Here is a 21963-nt window from a genome sequence, read left to right as displayed (position 1 = left end):
TTTCTGGTGATGGGTTCACCCTTGGCTCCAAAGAGAAGGGAAAGAGTTCACTACCTCAGCTCATTCAAGGGAATCACATGACTTAGCAAACACTACAATTGTTGTGTATATTCATGTATGGTGGGGCTTTCAGAGGCACCTGTCTCCTTCGGGAGCTTCTGGAAAATCCCACCATTCAATAAAAATATTGAATTCCCTTTGGCTGAGTTTGCACCCCTTTCTGCTTTCACTCTGGGGTAACCTTGTGGCCAGTGCAAATAGTCAGTGAATACTGGAGAATACTTAGGCAAGACAGATCCCAAGTCATAGAGGTGAATGTTCACACGGGAAACTTCAGTGCTAGGACTTATGCTCATCCAATTGTGGAACAGTAACTGTTTCATGGGTCCAAATGAAACCAGTTGGATTTGGGGTCTCCAACACTCAGCTAGCTGTTCACAAACATCCTTGAGATGCACAGAATTAGCTGGCGAATCATGCAGAAATTAGAGAAAATGCTGAGAAGTTTGTGGATAGTTCACTGAATAAATTTACTAGGAATCACTTGGCTCTAGCTGTTTCCAGCATACCTATCCGACTGAGGCTGGGGAGACTATGGCAGGGCGATTAAGCGAGGAGGGGCCGTTTTCAAACCTCATTGCATTCTAAAAAGGATAGTATGTCGCAGAACTGCACTGTTCTTGTTGCAGACAGCTTATATATGGAGCTGTGTCCTCTGCCGACCTCTCGCTGTTTTGGCTGCATTCTTTGCACTTCACTTAAAAGTGGAGCAGGGAATCAGTGTGACTACGGTAAAACCTCCTCCCGTCTGTCTCAGCACATGGGTGCTAGTCTCCATCAGCCCTGTAAGCCAGCTGCAGCAGAGTCAGTATGATTCTCTTGTACTCTTTCCTAAAGTTATGGTTCATCGCCCCGTAAACCACAGCGTTCAGACAGCTGTTGAAGTAGGCCAAGAAGTAGCTGGCCGTGAAGAGCCACTCGGGTATCAAGGAACCCAGTGTGGGCTGGATCGCCACCGCTAAGCCGATGAAGTTTAACGGTGCCCAGCAGACAGCGAAGAGCACAAAGACCACGAACATGGTCAGGAAGTTCCAGAAATCGTGGGACTTGATTTTGGGCTGCGTGTCCGGCTTGACCCTGCGCCGCACCTGGATGACCAGCACCCAAATCCGCAGGTAGCAGTAGCTGACGATGGTGATGGGTAGGAAGAAATGGATGACCACCACGGCGATGGTGTAGAGGGCGCTGACGGACTGGGCAAAAGTGCAGGAGTACACTCGCGGGTCGTACTGCAGGGACTCCACAAAGAGGTTTGGCACGATGGCCAGCAGGGTGAGTGCCCAGACCAGCCCCACGTAGCACACGGTGTTGGAGCCCGAGAAAAGCTTGTCGTACTTCAGGCTGTGGCAGATGTAGCAGTAGCGGTTAATGGCAATGCCAGTGATGTTGAAGATGGAGCCGATAACGCTGATGCCCATCAGGAAGCCGCTGACCTGGCAGTGGAGGTATCCCATCACCCAGCCGTCATGGAAAATGGCCATCAGGACCAGGGGATAAGGGTAAAAAGCCACTAGTAGGTCTGCAATGGCCAAGCTCACCACAAAGGCATTGCCTGGGGAGGGTAACACAAAAAAAACAGTTAGAACCTATGATCGGAATGCAGCAGCAGCCAGGAAAACGCCTTCTCCTTGCCAAACAGATCAGCTTCCTGTGCCTACTTCAAATTACACCTGCTTGCCATACTGTCTTTTTACTTCTCTTTGCATGGCAGAGATGGCTCTGAGAGCTGGATTCTGTTCTGGCTCGTGCATCAGCTACAGAGTAGCTTAACTTATTGGAGCATAAGTTTTCATGGGTGAATACCCACTTCGTCAGATGTATTCACCCACGAAAGCTCATGCTCCAATACTTCTGTTAGTCTACAAGGTGTCCCAGGACTCTTTGTCGCTTTTTACAGAGCCAGACTAACACGGCGACCCCTCTGATACTTAACTTATTACCACTTTAACTACCATGGCTGCTTCCTTTCATCGCTACCTTGTAACCCCCAACCCTGTTTGTCTGTTTATCCCTTTGTTGCATCTTGTCACAATCCTAGATTTTTAGCTCCCTGGCGCAGACACTGTCTGTTTTATTCATTTTGTACAGCACCTAGTGCAACGGGGCCTTGATTGCCTTTAGGTGCTACCACAATTTAAAAAACATTGACCATCTATCTAATATATTATCCTCATACACCCTGGGAGGCAGGGCAGTGCTATTAGTACAGATGGGGAGCTGAGGAACAGACGAGCTAGTGGCTAGATTTGTTTTCTAAAGTGAAACCCACTTTTGAAAATTGGGCTGTGAGTGACGGGCCCAAAATCGCAGAGAATGTCTGTGGTAGAGCCAGGCATCGAACCTGGGTCTCCCGCAGTGTCAGGCCCTAACCACTGGGCCAAATTTGAGTTGCGCATCTAGCAGTTGGGCAAGGAAAGGCAAATGGATGCGTTGCAGTTCTTTGGTCCACAATAGTGTGCTTGCTCTCTGCTGGGCTGATTTGGGAATTACAGCCCCAAAGGGGATAATGCTGCCCAGAGCTATCTGCGCCTCCTCTTCCACAAGAGGACTCCCGAGCCATCGGCAGTGTCTTTTCACACAGGGATCTTTTTTCTTCCTCGCCGTGACAGGCGAGAGGTAGGGTTTTCCCTCTCTTTGGAGCAGCTCTAGGGAAATGGTGCACTGGGTGGTGCGGTGGTAGGTGAGAGAATACAATACCATGTCTTGGCTGCGGGACACCATTCAGATGGAACTGTGTGATGGAAGAGGCAGCGAGCTTGCAATATTCTGTACCCAACCTGGCCCCTCTATGGCTTGCAATGAAAGAAAAGAGCAGGCGAGGGGTTTAAATCACTGCTCTCCCGGGAGACAATACAACTGAGACGTGTTCTCCTGGGTGGCACTTGCAGCTGAAGCCAAAGCAGATGGTAACCACTCAGTTTAATGCAATGGGTCCATTCAAGCTGGCTGCACTAAGTTGCCCTCGCCACGGCTCCGCTCAGCAGGGATGTGGAATTGGCCACTCCATGCCGGGTGGAGGGGTGGGGGGAGGCTTGGTTATACTCAGGTGCTTGGGATGGGCTCTGGATTTTGACACTGGGGACCATGTTAAAGTCAGTCCTACTGTGATGACCGATTTGGTTCTGGCTTTGTGCTTTTCAACATCCTTTGACATTTCTCGGCTTTGTAGGATCAGATTGATCCTGGCGTTAGATGGCACCAGTCGCACCCGGACTATCCCCAGCCACTGACTTCGAATTTGGTTAGGCAACATAAATGAAGCAGCGGTTAGGTGCCCCCTGGTAAGGGACATGCAGGTGCACACACTCCTATCAAAGTTATTTGTCTGCTCTCCCAGCCCCTCCTGCCTTTTCCCGGCAGTGAAGTCAGAATGCTGGGATGCAGGGGATCAAACCCCGGACACAGCCTGGAACCCAACCCTGGCCGTCACGGACCTACTTCTGCCAAGCCTGAGAGCCCTCCATGCTTGTATACCTACTCATGCCAGCGAAGTCCTGGCGTATTGGAGCATAATAGCATTGCTACTGCTCCCATTGCAAAGACTGTGATGTCGTAAGGATTCCATTGTCCCTGCACAGCAAGGGAGAGGACCCATTCAGAGATAAGGAGGTGACAACTAGAAATGTAGTGTCTAGCAGTTACTGAACAGGTGTCCTGACACCTAGTCCTGAATTCCATTCCTGGCTTTGCCTCTTAGACCTGAGCTTTCCAAGGTATGCTGACTTTGAATCACTGAATTCTGGGGAGAAAGACAGCCTGGTTTAAGAGGCATGGGATTTGCCTGGCTCCCACTGAAGTCACTTGGGATTCTTGGATGCTCAGCACCACTGAAAAATCAGACCCAATTTGTCTCCAGTTAGACACCCAAAGCTAGTAGACATCCTTGACAATATAAGCCTCCGGCTTGCTGCCTCAGTTTCCCCCCCTTAAAATAGTTTTCTAGTGGCGCTGAGAGTCAGATTTATTGTAAAATGCTTCGGGATCCAATGCTGCAGGAGGACAAAGTATTGTTACATGAAGCAACTGAAGGGCTTTTCCAGAGATGGAGGCTAATTATTACTGACCAAGACCTTGGTTTGTATCCTGGGTTTATTATAGGCAAGGGAAGACAGAAAACTTTCTACCTATGTGGGGCTTGCAAGCAGAGCGTGAGGTCAGCAAAATTCTCCACTTTGTTGCAGCAGAAACAACCTAACCTGGAGTTACTGGTAACTTTTTTAGTGCATTAAGATGGACAAAAAACAAAACACCCGGATTTATTAAATGCCAGCTGAACAGTAGCTGCTGCTAGAATCAGGCTGTGCAAATGGAAAATAGCTGTTTTCTCCTGCATGAAGGCTGGAACAATTCTTACCATTCATTTTGTGTCCTATTCTACCCATGCACTTACAAAATCACCAGACAGGCTAAGAGGGGGAAGCTTTAGGTCCTCCAAACCCCTTAATTGAGCTAAGAAGAATCTAAATCCTACAAGGAACTTGGCCAGAATTCCCCCGGAGAGGGTGTTGATGAGCCCTGAAGCCAGCTGGTGGAATCTGGGTCAAGATTTTCAGAAGTGATGAGTGATTTGGGGTGTTTCAGTTTTTGGGGTGCCCCGGCTGAGACTTCTTAAAAAGGGCTTGCAGAAAGCACTGAGTACCCACCCTCTGAAAAATCGGGCCCTTTTTTAGGGTGTCCCAAGTTGAGCAGCCAAAATCCCTAGTCACTTGGCCGCAGATCTGGTTGAGATTGTAAGCCAACGGGTGCAATGTATCTCGGGCATGGAAGCCCGAGTCAGTATGGACAATGGAATTTTCTCCTCTAAGCTTTGGTAGCCTGCTTTACTAGCCTTTCCAACTCCAGGCACTCCACATCTACTAGGAATTTGCCTTGAATCCCAGCTGTGCTGGGTGGGAGAAGTTTGCACCCAGAGATGGACGGACAGGCAGACACACGTGCGGACGGACACACAGGTGGAGTCTGCTAGCACTGGCATGTCACTGCACTGGTGGGGCAGGAGGCTGGCTTACTGCTCCTGGGCCCTGCGGAGGGAGGCAGAGCTGCTCCTGGGAGCCTGGAGAGCGAACCCACCCCGTCCCAGCAAGGCCATTACCTGCTTTTCTCAGGTTCTTGTTCTTGAAGACCGAGACAACCACCAGGAGGTTGCCCAGGATGTCCACAGCGATGGTGACGATGAGGATGGCAGCCAGCGTGATCACCACCCAGGTGGGGTAGAGCCCATCCTCCCTTCCCAAGCCAGCAGACAGGCTCTGCAGCAGAGAACCTTCCTCCTCCATCCTGGGTCATCTAACCTGCCTCCCAGGGCGGAGCAGAGTCCTCAGCCAGCCAGGACTAGCAGTTTCCAGTGGCCCTGAGCCAGGAGGTCAGGCAAGGGTCAGTGCCCCTCTCAAAGCGCCAGGAGAAGTTCCTTGGAAGTTGGGTTCGCTCCCGCGGCCGGCGTGGCGGGGTCTCGCCTTTTGTCCCTGTCCGCAGGCCCCGCGGGGAGGTGGGATTCCCCGGCCGATCACCGCTTCGGGCCCCCGGCGGGAGCTAAGAATTGCGCACACGCGGCTCTGCGACCGGCGCTGTGGCCGCTCCGCGGGGCGCTCTCTCCAAAGCCCCGTGCCTGGGGGGCGGACGGGGGCCGCTCCCCACACGCGACAAGTGGTTTCTGTGGCTCTGGTTGGGGAAGCGCAGGCAGCGCTAGGAGCCCGGGGGAGCTCAGCGCAGCCAGCCCCTTGCAGGGGGCGCTCCCTTCCCGGTGCCGCGCTCTGGGTGCCAAGCGCCGGGCTCCGGGCACCTCTCCAGCCCCGCTGATGCTCTTCCCACCTCGTTCATCCCTTCGGCTCCGTTCAGCCCCGTCCCCGGGCTCCCTCGGCAGCCGGCGCTCCGCGCTGTCCCGTGCGCTCCTCCGGAAAAGTTCCCCTTGGTGGGGAGAAACTTTGCAGCCTGCGGCAGAACCGGACACCGCCGCGCAGCCGTGCGCCAGGCTGCCCGTGCGCCACGCTTCCCCCGGGGCCCCGGCTGGCAGAGCCCTGCCGCTGCCCTGCGCCTTCCAGTCCCCGTCTCCTGCAGCGGCGCTTGGTCACGTTCCCCTCATTGCCCTTGGCCCCTCCATCGCCTCTCCCAGCCCCCCCTGAGCTGCGGCTCTGGGCCAGGAGAGCCCCGTGTCTCCCAGTCCCCGTGAAGCAGCTCCCGAGGCTCAGCCTCCGCACCGCAGCCGTCTCCTTCGCGCATTTATAGGCACCTGCCCTGGGTGCGCTGCTCGCTCCTGGTTAGGGGCTGGTAACTCCTCCCTGCCCGGGGCGGAGAGCAGCGGCGCACTGAGCCCCGCGTACTGAACCACGCTCTGGGTGCGCGCAGGTGGGGAACGGGTCCCTGTGGTGCGAGGGGAAGGCAGGGAGCCCTGCAGGCAGCTGGTCAGTCACTCAACCCCTCACAGCGAGGCCAGCTATGCTGCCCCCTGTCCGACCCGGTACAATGAGCCCACTAGCAAAGGAGTCCCCGTGAACAATGTCTGAAGCGGGACCTCAATTCTGCCTCTGTTTTGGCCACTTGGTAACGGTCCCGGCATTGCGGGCTTGGTCGCTGTGGGAAGCCTGGCTCCAGGATTCCTAGTTTGATCTCCCACAAGTTTCTCTCGCTCTCTGCTCTTCCAGCCAGAGGGAGGCCAAGGCAAACATCACAGAGCAAACTGCCAAAGCAGCAGCAGCAGCAGCACTGCCCCAATGTTCTCCATCCTACAGGCACCAGGCTGGGATGCCTGGAGAGGACGGTGTGGTCATGGCATGCTGCTGCCCTGGGGGGTGGGGCAGCTGTATGAGCCACTTTCCACCTGGTCTGGGGGCTCCTCTACAAGGGGATGCTCAGGAAAGTTAGGGGAAAATCAACCCAAGGTGTGAGGTCGATGCACATTGCTTAACCCGCTTCCCCACCGCCCCCAGCAGTGGCTTGCTGTCTGCATATGCAACACATGGCCCAGGACCAACTGTGCCTGAAGGATGATCCCTCCAGCCCCTAGACGTGTGCCTGGAGGACACCATTTTCTAGGACAATATGGCCTCCTCCACACAGCGTGACCTGGCATGCAGCGTATGTGCAAGGATTCGCCTCGCGGAGGAGGCTATTTTGCATACATGTGTAGCATTGCATGCCTGGTGAAATGTCTCACAGCCTCGCCATTGCCCCCCAGTGCAGATGCTTTCGGGAGCGCAGTGGCCTTGCCAACTGGAGAGTTAAGTTACAGTGAACTGAAAACATCCACCTGGGGTTTAAGGGGCCTTAATTCATGTGCGTTGCCTTCACATCGGTTGTAGTTGATTTGCCTCCACTTTCCTGAGTGTCCCCTCCCCATGTCGGTTTGGCCTCTGTGCTCTTCCAGCAGGAGTAGCACTCAGAAGGGGTGAGCAGAGGCGTGACCTTCCATCCTTCACTAGGCACAAAGCGCTGAGTGTTAGTTTGAGGGCAGCGGGTTTTAGTATGAGTGACAGACTTTGCCATCCAGGGCTCAGTTTTCATGGAATCATAGGCCTGGAAGGGACCTCGAGAGGTCATCTAGTCCAGTCCCCTGCACTCACGGCAGGACTAGGTATGATCTAGACCATCCCTGACAGGTGTTTGTCCAACCAGCTCTTAACAATCTCCAGTGATAGAGATTCTACAACCTCCCGAGGCCGTTTATTCCAGTGCTTAACCACCCTGACAGTTAAGAAGTTTTTCCTAATGTCCAGCCTAAATTGCCCTTGCTGCAATTTAAGCCTGTTGCTTCTTGTCCTATCCTCTGAGGTTAACGAGAACAATTTACCTCCCTCCTCTTTGTAACAACCTTTTATGTATTTGAAAACTGTCATCATGTCCCCTCTCAGTCTCCTCTTCTCCAGACTAAACAAACCCAATTTTTTCAATCCTCCCTCATAGGTCATTTTTTCTAGACTTTTAATAATTTTTGTTGCTCTTTTCTGGACTTTCTCCAATTTGTCCACATCTTTCCTGAAATGCGGCGCCCAGAACTGGACACAATACTCCAGCTGAGGCCCAATCAGCGCAGAGTAGAGCGGATGAATTACTTCTTGAGTCTTGCTTACAAAACTGCTGCTAATACAGCCCAGAATGATGTTCGCTGTTTTTGCAACCGTGTTACACTGTTGACTCATATTTAGCTTGTGGTCCACTATGACCCCCAGATCCCTTTCTGCAATGCTCCTTCCTACGCAGTCTTGTCCCATTTTGTATGAGTGCCACGGATTGTTCCTTCCTAAGTGGAGCACTTTGCATTTGTCCTCATTGAATTTCATCCTAATTACTTCAGACCATTTCTCCAGTTTCTCCAGATCATTTTGAATTTTAATGCTATCCTTCAAAGCACTTGCAATCCTGCCCAGCTTGGTATTGTCTGCAAAGTGTACTCTCTATGGCATTATCTAAATCACTGGTGATTTTTTTTTTTTTTGCCCTGGGTCGTGAGCCCAACCCCCCCCACATTTCTCCCTTTTGTCTGACTCCATGGCAACTGCTGATGACATCACTGACACCGAAGGGCTTCAGTGCTGATGTCACCCCCTGTTGTTGGGGAGATTCAGAACCAGCTGAGTTCATGGGGCCCAATCCTGTGTCTCTGATACTGGTGTAAATCTGCTGGGAGGTCAGTGGAGTGACTCCTGATTGACCAGGGTGTAACGGAGAGCAGCAGTGAACCCATGGCCAGTAAAAACCAGCACGACCTTTAAGACTGGTGCATGCCTGCCAGCAATAGGGAGCTCTGAGCAGGCAGAGCTGGGGAAGAAAGCAGAGGCCAGCCAATGAAGCACAGTGGGCCAGGAGAGGTGCAGAGGTGCTAAACCATCTGCTCCAGCCATCGGCACCAGGGCATTAGCTGCTCTGCTGGACGTCCGTCTTTAACTCCGATTTTGGGGCACAGTGGTGTGGATGGAGGGGGAAGGTGGGGCTGGAGCCACCCGCTCGGTCCCTGCTCACAATCAGAAGGCCAAGGTCTCAAACCCAGTCTGACTGCTGTCCTGTGCTGAGCCAGTTCTCTTGTATTTTGTGGGGACAGTCACAGCGGCCACCCCCAGACTGGCTTGTGGAGCACCCTCCACTCTCTGCAGGACCTCGCTGAAGGTATTGGAGCTGTGGCCACTTCCACCAAGGTGGAGTTTGGCCCTCTGGCTCACAGGAAGAGGAAACAATCCAAAAGCGGGATCATCCCCACATAGCAGTGTGCAGAAGGGACCCTTCCCACTTGGCTGCCCTCCATCCTGCAGGCCGGGAGTGGTGGTAATGGGGTCGGCCACCTGCGGGAAACGGGGTCCAGTTCTGGATCCCCCACCAAGTGGCCTTTGTCAGGCAGAAGCTCAGTGTGTTGGAAGGGCTGGATGCAGGGCTAGTGGGGACATGCACCACTCCCCCTTCCTCCCCCCAAGCAATGCAAGAGAGTTAATGCAGCCTAGGCCTCTGCTTGGTGCTATGGGAACATCTGCCCCTGGAATAAGCCTGGTCAGTGGGACCCCATGGGCTGCATGCTTGGGAGCCAGCCCAGAGCCTCCAGGCAGATGACTAGCTCCAGAACATCCTGTGAGACTATGAGCCTTGGGGCTAGAACCTCTCTTCCTTCTGGTGGTGATGGGGGGCCTGGACAACCCCCTGTTCTCCTCTGAGACCCTTCTGGGAGAATTTCCCCCTTTGAGAGCCCCTCCCATGGGAAGGGGCAGGTGGGCCTCTAACATTTCACTTCTCTTGCCTTGCCTTCTAAAAAGGAAGGACTGAAAATGGCCGGGTGCTTTGAGCCGCATTCACTGTGTCCTCCCTTTAGTTCTGACGGTCTTTGCTGCAACTGGGTAGGAACTTGCCGCTTAAAAGTTACATGGTTCTTCGCCTGGTGTTTGATGGGGGTGGGTGGGTTCTTCCTTTGGGGGTGGGGGGAGAGAGAGAAGAGAGTGCTCCCTTTTCCAATGAGAGTCCATTTAAAAAAGGGGGTGGGGGAGATCGTTTAAGACCCCACCTCTGTGTCCATGGGCCTCATCCTGAAGAGACACCAGAGGTTCTGATTGGGGTCCCACTTTCATTATCTTGGCACAAAGAAAGATTTCCGAGCACTGAGCTATAAAAGGCCCCCTCCCCCCAACAAATCAGCCCCATTTTTTACATTAAAGCGAGGAGGTCGGGGGGAGGAATCACACTCATACACAGTGCTTCTTGGAAGCGGCTGTTAAAAAAGAACAATTTATTTTCTCTGCACTAACCGAAAGCCGGGGGACAGTAATAAATGGCAGTTGCTCTCTTTAACAAAGGCTGCTTGGCAGAATAAACCTGTCCACCCCCACTCCAAGCCCATTTTCAGCACGCTGGGGTGGGGGGACTGGAGGGATGGAAAAAGGGAGGAGGGGTGTTACTTTGATTTTTTTTTCCTAGCAAGACCCATATCCTTAAGGCCCCCTGTGTGACTCATTCAAACCTGACTCTGGTGAAATTCAATTTCACCCTTCCTTAATGAGAAGTGCTGGCTACATCAGAGTGACTGTACTTAAGGCTGCATCACTGCTTCTTTTCAAAGGGCGACCTTTCTATTGACATACTTAGTCAGATGCCTTTGAGGTTTGGTGTGCCTCGGAAGGGTGCAGGGTAGGGGTTGTGTCCCAAATTTGGGGTCGTTTGAGTTAGAGGTTGCAGAGATATAAGCCCTGAAAAAAATAGCCTTTTTAGTTTCTAGGGTGTCGTTTGCACAGAACTAGAAATCAAACTCTTGGTATGATGCCGGTCAGAATGGTCTCAAGCTGTTGAGTTTTACCAAAGGGGTGTGTGTGGATCCCCTAAATCTTTGGGGGACCCAAACTGAGAACAGGTTTCAGAAAATGTACCTTTCTACACAGACAGGTACGTAGAAAAAAACGGCTAGAGAATTTCCATTCCCATTGTTCTCTATGCTTTGCAACTTGACTCTTGTAAGGGCTCTGAAATCCGAATAGCTGCTCAGATTGCTTTGAAATATGGTGTGCCTCATGGGGATGTGGCACTGTCTTGTACTGTTAAACTGGGAGGCACAAATCAAAGGACTGGAAGGGACCCCGAAGGGCCATCTAGTCCCGTCCCCTGCACTCATGGCAGGACTAAGGATTATCTAGACCATCCCTGACAGGTCTAACCTGCTCTTAAAAATCCCCAATGATGGAGATTCCACAACCTCCCTTGGCAATTTATTCCAGGGCTTAACCACTCTTACAGGAAGTCTTTCCTCATGTCCAACCTAAACTGCCCTTGCTGCAATTTAAGCCCATTGCTTCTTGTCCTATCCTCAGAGGTTAAGAACATTTTTTCTCCCTCTTTCTTGTAACAACCTTGTATGTACTTGAAAACTGTTATCATGTCCCCTCTCAGTCTCCTCTTCTCCAGACTAAACAAATCTGGTTTTTTCAATCTTCCCCCATAGGTCATGTTTTCTAGACTTTTAATCATTTTTTGTTGCTCTTTTCTGGACTTTCTCCAATCTGTCCACATCTTCCCTGAAATGCGGTGCCCAGAACTGGACTCAGTACTCTAGCTGAGGCCTAATCAGTGCAGAGTAGAGCGGAATTACTTCTTGTGTCTTGCTTCCAATTCTCCTGCTAATACACCCCATAATGATGTTTGCTTTGTTTTGTAACAGTGTTACATGTTGATTCATTTAGCGTGTGATCCACTATGACCCCCAGCTCCCTTTCCATAGTACTCCTCCATATGCAGTCATTTCCCATTTTGTATGTGTGCAACTGATTGTTCCTTCTTAAGTGGAGTACTTGGCTTTTGTCCATATTGAATTTCATTCTATTTACTTCAGACCATTTCTCCAGTTTGTCCAGATCATTTTGAATTTTAATCCTATCCTCCAAAGCACTTGCAAGCCCACCCAGCTTGGTATCGTCCACAAACTTTATAAGTGTTCTCTCTATACCATTTTCTAAATCACAGACTTAAGATATTGAACAGAACTGGACCCAGAACTGCTCCCTGTGGGACCCCACTGGTTATGCCCTTCCAGCATGTCTGTGACCCACTGATAACTACTCTCTGGGAATGATTTTCCAACCAATTATACACACGCATCCCTTTGGTAAAACTCAACAGCTTGAGACCATTCTAAATATCAATAGTTTGACTAGATAGTAGTGATGGGATGAGTCAGACCTCACTGAGATTGATAGCTGTGAATTCACCCTTCAATTGACATAACTAAGGATAAATTAATCACAAGCCCCCACTTGAGACAAAAGGAGTTTGGGAGTGAGTGGCTGGAGAGTGCTACGCTATGTGAGTCATGCACGGAGGGGGGTGGGGAGTAATCCAAGTATTTGGGTGGAAATTAGAGACATGGTTGCTTCCTGGGAGAGGAGAGGTATCAGGGGGCAGAAGCGAGGGGCAGTAGGAGGCAGGGGGCTTGGGGCTTCAGTGAGGGGACAGGGTTATGAGAAGGGGATAAATGGGAATGAGTAGTACAGGGGAGGGGAGAGGGTTTGGGGGGCTCAGGTGAGGGAGTGGAGAGCTGGGACATGGGGAAAGGGTGAGTGGCAGAGTAACTGGGGGAGAGTAGGGGCAGGGGCACCTCTCAGCCCACGTTCTCCCCTCCCATGTGTGTGCCCTGATCTGGGGGGCTCTTGCCCCACTTGGGTATTTTGAGCTCACTTCCCTGTCCCCCTCCTAGGGGCTGGGATATGGGGCCCCTTACCCTTCTGGGGCTGTCTGAGTCCCTCTTGCTGCCCCCACGTGAGCCAGGTTCCGGGAAGGCCTGTCCCTTTGTGGGGGAGCTGAGAACAGGCATGCTGCATACACACCACAGGCTCTACAGCACTCTGGAGGGGGGATAGGCACACCGGCTGAGCTGAGTGGAGCAGTTCAGAGGTCTCAAAGCTGCTGTTTTAGGCTGTATCCTCCCCATGGGGCATTCTCATTCAGCTGAGACCATCCCACGGAGCAGAACGGGCCAGCTCACGCCTCCCAGAACCTCTTGTGTTGCCTAGGGACGTTTAGAGGAAAGGTTTTAGGTGGGCTTTGTTTTATTTGCATGGCACTAGAGATCTAACTATTGCCATTTTACTGAGGAGGGTGTGAAGCAGGGACTATAACAGGGTTTAAAAGAGAACTAGATAAATTCATGGAGGTTAAGTCCATTAGCCAGGCTGGGTAAGGAATGGTGTCCCTAGCCTCTGTTTGTCAGAGGGTGGAGATGGATGGCAGGAGAGAGATCACTAGATCATTACCTGTTCTGTTCACTCTCTCTGGGGCATCCGGCATTGGCCGCTGTCAGAAGACAGGATACTGGGCTGGATGGACCTTTGATCTCACCCAGTATGGCCGTTCTTATGTTCTTATACCATGATGTTGGCCAAAATGGTCTCAATCCATCCATGTATACCCAAAGGAGGGCCTGGCACCCTCTAACTCTTCAGCTGACCCAAACTGAGGCTGGTATGTAAGATCATGTTCCCATCTTTGCTTGCACAGATGTGCAGTCTGGAAGGGTTACGGTGCATATGCTTAAAGGGTTACACTTAATTCTTGCCTGGCTCGTTTGAGAGACTGTCCTAATGCCATTGCCACGTGGTGAGCGCCTCACCGCTGCTGGCTCTAGTCCGAACGTTTGTATGCTGTTGCAATAAAGATTTAGTAACTCATGTTGCTTGCGACAAATTGTCCCTGTTAGAATGTGCTGTGTTTTTATTTGATGGGGAGACTTACTGTGAACACAGAGCTGACAGAGAGAGAACCAACCACACAGGACACATTTTAGTCACTTTGCTTAATGTGCTGTGGGCCGGTGCTCAGATGCTGCGGTGAATGCTGTCTGAACTCCAAAAGCCTGCCTGTCCACTCACTGACACTGTGAGGCCTCCCTGGACTCTAATGGGGTTACTTACGATAGGGTCTGTGGAGAGAGCAGAATCAGGCACCGGAGTTCTGATGTGGAGGATGGTGAAGCACTGGAATGGGTTCCCTAGGGAGGTGGTGGAATCTCCTTCCTTAGAGGTTTTTAAGGTCAGGCTTGACAAAGCCCTGGCTGGGATGATTTCGTTGGGAATTGGTCCTGCTTTGAGCAGGGGGTTGGACTAGATACCTCCTGAGGTCTCTTCTAACCCTGATATTCTATGATGCTATGTAGGAGAGCAGCAGGGGGAGGGGTTTGGATAGATGGTTCTGCTTTTTGCCCCCATCTCTGTGTGAAACCTTCCAATGCCCGGCTGTTGCTCAGGGCTTCACATCCCCACCATTGTATCCCTGGGTTGCTCATTCGCACCCACAGAGCACCCAGCGTAGCCGTCTGTGCTGGAGAGCCTCGTTCCAATCATTATGCTGTCAGTCTCTGCAGCCCAACAGGCTGGCATGGCTGGGGGAGGGGGAGTTCTCTGCTCACCTGGACGGGCACTGGGAGGAGCTGGCTGAATAGTGCAAACAAGCATCCCCCAATATTGGTTCCAATAAAAAAGCAAATCTGTTCTGATCAGTGTGGCCTGCTCTGGGCCTTTACTCCCCTGAATCTCTACATGTGGGGGTGTTTTACACATGGAAAGCACAAGTCATCCGGATCCTCGTGACTGCTGCGCAGGTGGAGACTTGTGGCAATGGAAAGCTCTTGGATTGCCGTCTTGAAATCTTGCATATCCTCCCTCAGTTAACACTGGACCTGCTGGCAAACATGCCCCAAATAACCCCTGTGGCATAACACTGTCAACTGGAAATGGGGCACGGGACCACGCTGATACGTGTCCCGTATTTCCTGTTCCACTTGAACAGGATCTAGTGGCCTGTGGGCTGAGACCGCAGTGCCGCTGCCCGCGATCCAGTGCTCAGTGGTTTATGGGGTAATCCTGACTTTGGGTGCTGTTTTTTTTTGCATTGTGCCCTGGTATTGCAAGTAAAGCCTGGTGCCTCATTGTGTCCTTGGGGGTGTCTCTGCTGCATTTCCAGAGTGGTCTTTCTCCTGATCCTGGCATGCTCTGCCAGGCCTGCTCCATCTAATACCTGTGGCTCAGACGCTTCCTTTACACCAGCCTACCTATTGCACCACTCCTTGATCCTGCCATGTCCTTCTCTGTCCAGGGATGGCTGCTCCCCTGAGCTATGTATGCAGCTATAATTCTACCTCCCTGTGCCCTTGTGTGGGCATGATGCACTCCTAGGACATCATTAACCCTGGATGCACTCAGGTCTCCAGTGGTGTCAGGGGACAACAGAGTGCTGTTTGCATTTCTTCTTTGAGTGCATCTCTTTTCCATACAAACTTTTCTGCCCCCATGGGGACAATTGGTTCCTATATGGGCAGTACTGACCCTATGTGAGTCTGAGAACGGGTAGGGTCATCGTCACTTGCCTTCCTAATACAAAATCATTTATATATCAATTCAGGACTTGATAGGGTCTCGTAATGCCAGCCAGTGAGCACCCTGGACAACCTTTCTCTCCCTTTGCCCAGTTATCCTGTTTCTGAGTGGGAGAGAATGAATGTTCCTTTGCGTGGGGGGCTGTACGTGTCCTGCTTTGCGGATCTCTTTGGCCTTGGTGCATCTCAGGTTTGTGACCGACTGTCTAGTGGTGCGAGACTTTGGGTTTGCAACTTGGGGTTGCTTCTGGGGGTCACATTGCTTGAATCATGCCCCCCCATGCCCGACATGCCAGGGCTTCAAGCTGACTGATAAATGAAATGAAAAGGGAGCCTCGTGTGAAACATCCCATTTCTTGGAAAAATCACTCTCCTCCGACTGAAGCGGGGATGTTTACCAAGGGCGTGAGTCCTGACCACTCCCCAGGTAACACTGGGGGCTCTCGCGCCCATCGTTAGGAAAACATGTACAGAAGCTGGAGTTCTGCTCCTGGTCGTGTGTGACCCCAGCACAAACTGCTCACACTTTCCCCACCCTCTAGAGCCGGGGCCCAAATCCATGGATCCAAAGGCCTGCAGACTTTGAGGGTGTTTGAAATCTGAGCCGGATCCAGAGCCAAAATGTGCAGGTGGCCTCTGTCTTTAGAACGGGTTCAGTCAACAGCCAGAATCTGATTGCACCTGAAATGTAGGACATCCAGATCCAAATGTTGCACCTCACGCCTGTCTTTCCTCTGAGCTAGGCAGCTGCCTGACGCTTACAAAGGAGCCCCAGTCAGTTTTCAAGTAAAATAATAATACAAAACTGCCTCTTATTTAATTGCTTTCAAAAACCGACCAAACAAAAAAAGAGAAACTCTCTCAGAGAAACAATCCGTTCCCAAGCACAAGGAGATCCAGGCAAATCCCATCTTAAATAATCCTCTCTCACCGGGAGGGGACCTGGGAGGAACCAGCACACAGTCTCCTCCTCCGCTGACGTGCGGATATTCATGGCTGCACATACACACATTGACACGCGCACACACACACTCGCACATGCACAGGACGCGCATTCACATGTCTGTGGGTCATTGCACATAGTGAGCTGCTGTAGCATAGGCAGCAGTTCTTTCTGGGTCCCTGATCCCCAGGCCAGGACTTGGGCAGACCCTGGGTGGAGATGCTCAGCAGCATAGGCTGTGTGAGTCTGGGCATGAGAGAGCCAGCGAGAACCTCCGGTTCCCCTCTGAACCCAGCAGCCTTTATGAAGAATCCCCCTTTCTACGACGACAACGGCGCCATGTCTCCAGCACGAGGGATGCTGTAGATGTGGATAGATGACCGGTAACACTTGCAGTGCAGATGTAGCCTGGCAGATTTCCAGATGGGAAGGTGCTGAAGTAACTGTTCAGTCAAACACCTACCTACTTTGAATTCAGGCCTGCCTGTATATCTTGTGCCTTCTCCTGCCAGCAACCTGTGGTACCTCATGATGTGGGTTAGGGAGGCAGGATTCTTTGCTCAGTTTCTCCTGTAGAAATGGACATTCTGGGCTCTTTACAGTTGCAGGGAGACAAGCCCAGGAATGAACTAATGTAAAGGCTAAATTCCCCCTTCTCTCTCCCTCCTCATGGCCATGCCCTGAGGATGGACGGCATCGGGGGCAGGCTGTCGTCAAAACTCCACAGTTCTGCTTGGAGAATGACTAGCCCACCTGAGGCCCTTGGAGCCAGGCACAAGAGACCGCTTAGAGACATAGCTCACATCTCCCTGGACTACGGTGAGGAACCAATCCAGTCCCACCTTCTGCTACCCTGGCAACCGACTGTCCCAAGGTTCCGTGGTCCTTTCTCCTGCTGCCAGGCTCCATGCCCAGGGCAGGGAGAGGTGGTGCCTCCCTGTCTAAGGAAGCTCTGGGCATGAAGAGTGATTTGCCATCAGTGCTTGTTGGCATCTGAGGAATCCCCTTTGTGTTCCCTGGCACTGGCCTTTGTCTTTTCTGCCCGGCTGAGATCCAGTCCGGAGCAGCAGCAGGAGCGATTTCTAGAATGCCAGGGAGGAGAGTCCATGCTATATTACAGCCCGACTGAGCACGGGCAAGCTGTTAATGGGGGACAGGGAGCGTTATATGGCCCAGGAGAGAGGGGACTAAAACAAGGTAACTTCCCCCTCCATACATGTCCCAGTCACCGCTCACGCTGCTTCCTTCTCGTTTTGAGCACACGGCCCCATTAAAACATCACCTCCTCGCAACTCCCATAGTCACTTTCCACCATGTCAGAGCCCTCGTAGTTTGGGGGTGGCATTGGCTGGGCCCTGGTGCCGGGCTGGTGCCCCACCTCGCAGTCTGCGTAGGACGGCTGGGCCACGCTGAGGCGCATGCTCACTCTTTTGTAGCCAGTGTCCGGCGGGTAGGGGGTCCCCTCGCTCTGCAGCAGCTGGGAAGGGTAGTAGCTGATGGCGGTGTATTCGTTCTGGCACTGGGAGGCGGGCAGTTCCATTGGGTCAGGTGGCAGGAAATCCTCCAGGTTCTGGTTGCTGTAGCGTGGAGGGATGGGGGCCCGCTTATTGCTCTGGTCTAGTGGGAAGGGAAAGCCACCGTAAAGACCAGCTGGTTCAGAGTCTATTTGGGGAGGAGGAGGAAGAGGAGGAGGATGGGGAGATGGCAGAAGAGGGCCTTGAATAATGTCGTAGTGGGGATGGTCCTGGACGTCAGATGGGTGGTACCTGGGAGGCCAGTAGGTGGTTTCTGCTGGATATACTGGAAATAAATCAGAACCAGGTTAGCAGCTGTCCATAGCCATTCCTACTTGGAATCAGAGCAAGGTAGGGCTGGAAGGGGCCTCAAGAGGCCATCTAGTCTATCCCCCATGCTGAGACAGAATTAAGTATACGTAAGTATACATCTAGTCACCCAATAGCTCTTTATCTCTTCTTCCTCTCTAGCCATCTTTCCCTCTCTCTCCATCCATCCAAATCTGGGTATATTAGAGAGAAAGGAAGAGAGAACAAGTAGAAAAGAGGGGTGTAGTGGGTCAGGTGTGAGGGATGTGGCAGGTCAGGAGTGAGGGGTGTTAGCAGGGTTGTGGGGGTGAATAGCTGGGTGTAGCTGGTCAGGTGTGAGGGATGTAGCAGGTTAGGAGTGCGGGGTGTTGGCAGGGCTGTGTGTGTGGGAATAGCCGGGTGTAGTGGGTCAGGATTGAGGGGTGTTGGCAGGGTTGTGGGGGTGACTAGCTGGGTGTAGCTGGTCAGGGTGTGAGGGGTGTGGCAGGTGAGGAGTGAGGGGTGTTTGCAGGGTTGTGGGGGTGAATAGCCGGTTGTAGCTGGTCAGGTGTGAGGGATGTAGCAGGTTAGGAGTGAGGGGTGTTGGCAGGGCTGTGGTGGGAGGGATAGCCGGGTGTAGTGGGTCAGGCGTGATGGGTGTTGGCAGGGTTGTGGGGGTGACTAGCTGGGTGTAGCTGGTCAGGGTGTGAGGGATGTAGCAGGTGAGGATTGAGGGGTGTTAGCAGGGCTGTGGGGGTGAATAGGGGGGTGTAGCTGGTCAGGTGTGAGGGATGTAGCAGGTTAGGAGTGCGGGGTGTTGGCAGGGCTGTGTGTGTGGGAATAGCCAGGTGTAGTGGGTCAGGCGTGATGGGTGTTGGCAGGGTTGTGGGGGTGAATAGCTGGGTGTAGCTGGTCAGGGTGTGAGGGGTGTGGCAGGTGAGGAGTGAGGGGTGTTTGCAGGGTTGTGGGGGTGAATAGCCGGTTGTAGCTGGTCAGGTGTGAGGGATGTAGCAGGTTAGGAGTGAGGGGTGTTGGCAGGGCTGTGGTGGGAGGAATAGCCGGGTGTAGTGGGTCAGGCGTGATGGGTGTTGGCAGGGTTGTGGGGGTGACTAGCTGGGTGTAGCTGGTCAGGGTGTGAGGGATGTAGCAGGTGAGGATTGAGGGGTGTTAGCAGGGTTGTGGGGGTGAATAGCTGGGTGTAGCTGGTCAGGTGTGAGGGATGTAGCAGGTTAGGAGTGCGGGGTGTTGGCAGGGCTGTGTGTGTGGGAATAGCCAGGTGTAGTGGGTCAGGCGTGATGGGTGTTGGCAGGGTTGTGGGGGTGAATAGCTGGGTGTAGCTGGTCAGGGTGTCAGGGGTGTAGCAGGTGAGGATTGAGGGGTGTTTGTAGGGTTGTGGGGGTGAATAGCAGGTTGTAGCTGGTCAGGTGTGAGGGATGTAGCAGGTCAGGAGTGATGGGGGCTGGGGGGGGGATAGCTGGGTGTAGCAGTAGGGACTAAACTGCATGGGGAGGGCTGTGGCACAGGCTTGGACAGCATCTGCCCACACTATGCTGGCTCTTGCCAGTGCTGTTGGCCCTTCACAAGCCTGAAGCCCGAACGCACTGGGGAGCCATCTCTAGTAGGAGGAAGGGGCGTGTGGAGGGGGAGCACTGACCCATCTGCTCCCTGGCCCAGGAGCTCTTGATGAAGGACTCGTTGTCGGAGTTGGAGGAGGGCGCGGCAGACGGGAGGTTGGGGGCTACGCTGCACACGATGGTGCCCCGGGGTTTCTGGGCATTGCCCGAGCTGAAGGTGACAAACTCCGGCGTGGGGGTGGGCTTGCGCTGCTCCGGCGTGCCCCTGTCCAGGTTGTTGTGCGGGCCGTTGCTGAGGATGTTGAGCTCGATGGGTGGCGGGGCGTGTGTGGCCACCCCCACACTCTTGGAGAACTCGCTTTTGGAGAGCAGGTCTGGGTCCTCACTGGCCACCGGCTTGTGAGCCTTGGCGGGGCGACAGTAGCGCCTACGGACTAAGGCAAAGGCCGCCGCCAGGATGGCGACGCCCAGCACCCCAGCAACGATCTCGCCGATCTCCTCGGGACCCATCCCCCACTTGGTGGGCGCGATGTCGGGGGTAACGAGCCTCTGCGTGCAGAATGTCCCCTGGTACTCCCCCGTGCAGATGCAGCGGAGGGAACCGCCGGCGTTCACACAGCGCCCTGCGTTCCGGCAGGGGTTGTCCTGACATTCCTCAGCCACCTTCTCACACCTGCAGTGGGGAAGGGGAAGGGAGACACCGGCCATCAGAGCTGGGGACACCTGCTAGTAGCTCTAACCAGCTGAAGCAGTGAAGCTGCTCCACACAACTGTTCTCAGAGCCCCAGCAACCGCTAGCCCAAAATTATGCCCGGCCTCGGTTGCTTGCCAGCCAAGAACCAGCCCTTCGGTTCAGGAGATGGTGTATTGCCACCAGGGGATTTTGTGGGACTTTTCTGTCCACTGCTCTCCCAAGTTCTCTAGCTTGGATGGAGGTGGGGCCAGGCTGGGGAACCTGTGAGGTTGATTTCTGAACGGGCCTTTCTCTGGAATGTGGTGTGTTGCTCCCTCTAGTGGTGAAGGTGAGGCGGGGCCCACAGGGACATGTCCCTGGCAATAAGTTAAATGATAGTTTTCAGGGAACAGGAGCCAACTAGCAGGAGATTTGTGGGGTGGGGCAGAGGAATGGCCAGCTCTTAAAGGCAAACTTGGACTGGAGCAGCTGCTTTATCCCCATTTTTAGTCCTTTCATGGTAGCACTGGCTACCATAAAGTTCCTTCTCCCTGGTTTTCTGCAGGGTGAGGCACTACCCCTGTCATGCCAGCTAAGCAACCCTGAAAATGCCTCCACCTCCCTCAGCCATTACCCAGTACATTTCGCCACACCACAGAGACATAAAACAGATCATTGCGATGCCAAAGGCCAAGGGACAAAACTCCTCTTTCCAAAGTTTAGAGGAAGATTCTTCTCCAGTACACCCCTCTCCTTTGCTGGGGAGAACTGGGTGCTTGGAACCTCTCCACTCTTGCAGTCTCTGATAAATCAGGCTAGGAAATCCAGGGACACTTTGAACTGCATTGATCTTTAAGAAACCTCCTCAGATGTAGTTTACCCTAGGCTGTCTCCCCAAGGGAAGCTACAGATGTTTGCTGCCTGGAGCAAACGTCTGGGGAGTGTCCAGAGTAGCTTTGACAAATGCATGAATTTCTAGAAGCTCCAGTAAAGACCAGCCCTTAGGCACTTAGAGATTTTATGAAAAGTCCGAGGAATCAAGACCAAAATACTGATCTAAATCCCCACCCCCATTTAAAAACCTGATACTCTCCCATTCCTGAATAGAACAGGAATCCCATCAACTTCGGAATGATTCTAGAACTCTGAACTCCTTCAGGGCTCGAAAAGTTGGATTTGGGATCCTCCCATCCAGAAGCATCAGCCCTCCCACCCTGAACGGGTGCCTTTTTTATCACATTACTTTTCTTTTTCAGCTTCCTCTCAGTGCCTTCTCGGGCATAACGATTTATTTAAGGGAGACATTCGCACACTTTTTAAGGCTACCTCCTTGTGCTAAACAATCGGTTCCATCTTGCATTTAGCTGTGACGCTCAGAGTACGTGTCCCAGACCTGCAGAAGAGCTCTGTGGAGCTTGAAAGCTTCTCTCTCTCACCAACAGAAGTTGGTCCAATAAAAGTTATTACCTCACCGACCTTGTCTGACTAGCAGGTGCAGCTTGTTTCAGGTGCAGCAGTGCCACCTGGTGATCAGTTGCATATCTTCCCCAAAATAGAGTGGATAATTTCAACCTTCATATTCACCCAAG

At 52.7% G+C, this 21963-nt stretch overlaps 2 protein-coding genes across 3 annotated transcripts in view; both read right to left on the bottom strand.

Moving 5' to 3' along the window:
* Positions 1-827: 827 nt before the first annotated feature.
* LOC120370596 (melatonin receptor type 1A-like) lies at positions 828-5336 on the bottom strand. The gene is made up of 2 exons (XM_039485609.1): positions 5153-5336; positions 828-1612 (listed from the first exon to the last, which is right to left on the bottom strand). Exons 1-2 carry the CDS (start codon positions 5334-5336, stop codon positions 828-830), a joined length of 969 nt encoding a protein of 322 aa, XP_039341543.1.
* Positions 5337-17492: 12156 nt separating this feature from the next.
* FAT2 (FAT atypical cadherin 2) overlaps positions 17493-21963 on the bottom strand; it is an 80003-nt gene continuing 75532 nt past the window's right edge. For both annotated transcript variants that reach the window (XM_039485496.1, XM_039485495.1), the window contains 2 exons: positions 19782-20374; positions 17493-18125 (listed from right to left, as the gene is read on the bottom strand). In XM_039485496.1, the coding sequence (XP_039341430.1) occupies positions 17596-18125; positions 19782-20374 (1123 nt within the window). In that variant the 3' untranslated portion in view covers positions 17493-17595. The remainder of the gene's footprint in view (positions 18126-19781; positions 20375-21963) is intronic.

Source organism: Mauremys reevesii, linkage group 8, assembly GCF_016161935.1.
Source record: "Mauremys reevesii isolate NIE-2019 linkage group 8, ASM1616193v1, whole genome shotgun sequence".
NCBI lineage: Eukaryota > Metazoa > Chordata > Testudines > Geoemydidae > Mauremys > Mauremys reevesii.
Note: the sequence above shows the minus strand (reverse complement) of the source record. Positions and strands in the feature narration are given on the sequence as shown.

Excerpts from the sequence above, each read along its gene's own strand:
- LOC120370596 (XM_039485609.1), bottom strand. The coding sequence starts at position 5,336 with ATGGAGGAGGAAGGTTCTCTGCTGCAGAGCCTGTCTGCTGGCTTGGGA. Across the intron at positions 1,613-5,152 it reads CAAGAACCTGAGAAAAGCAG|GCAATGCCTTTGTGGTGAGC; the intron begins GTAATGGCCTTG and ends TACCCTCCCCAG.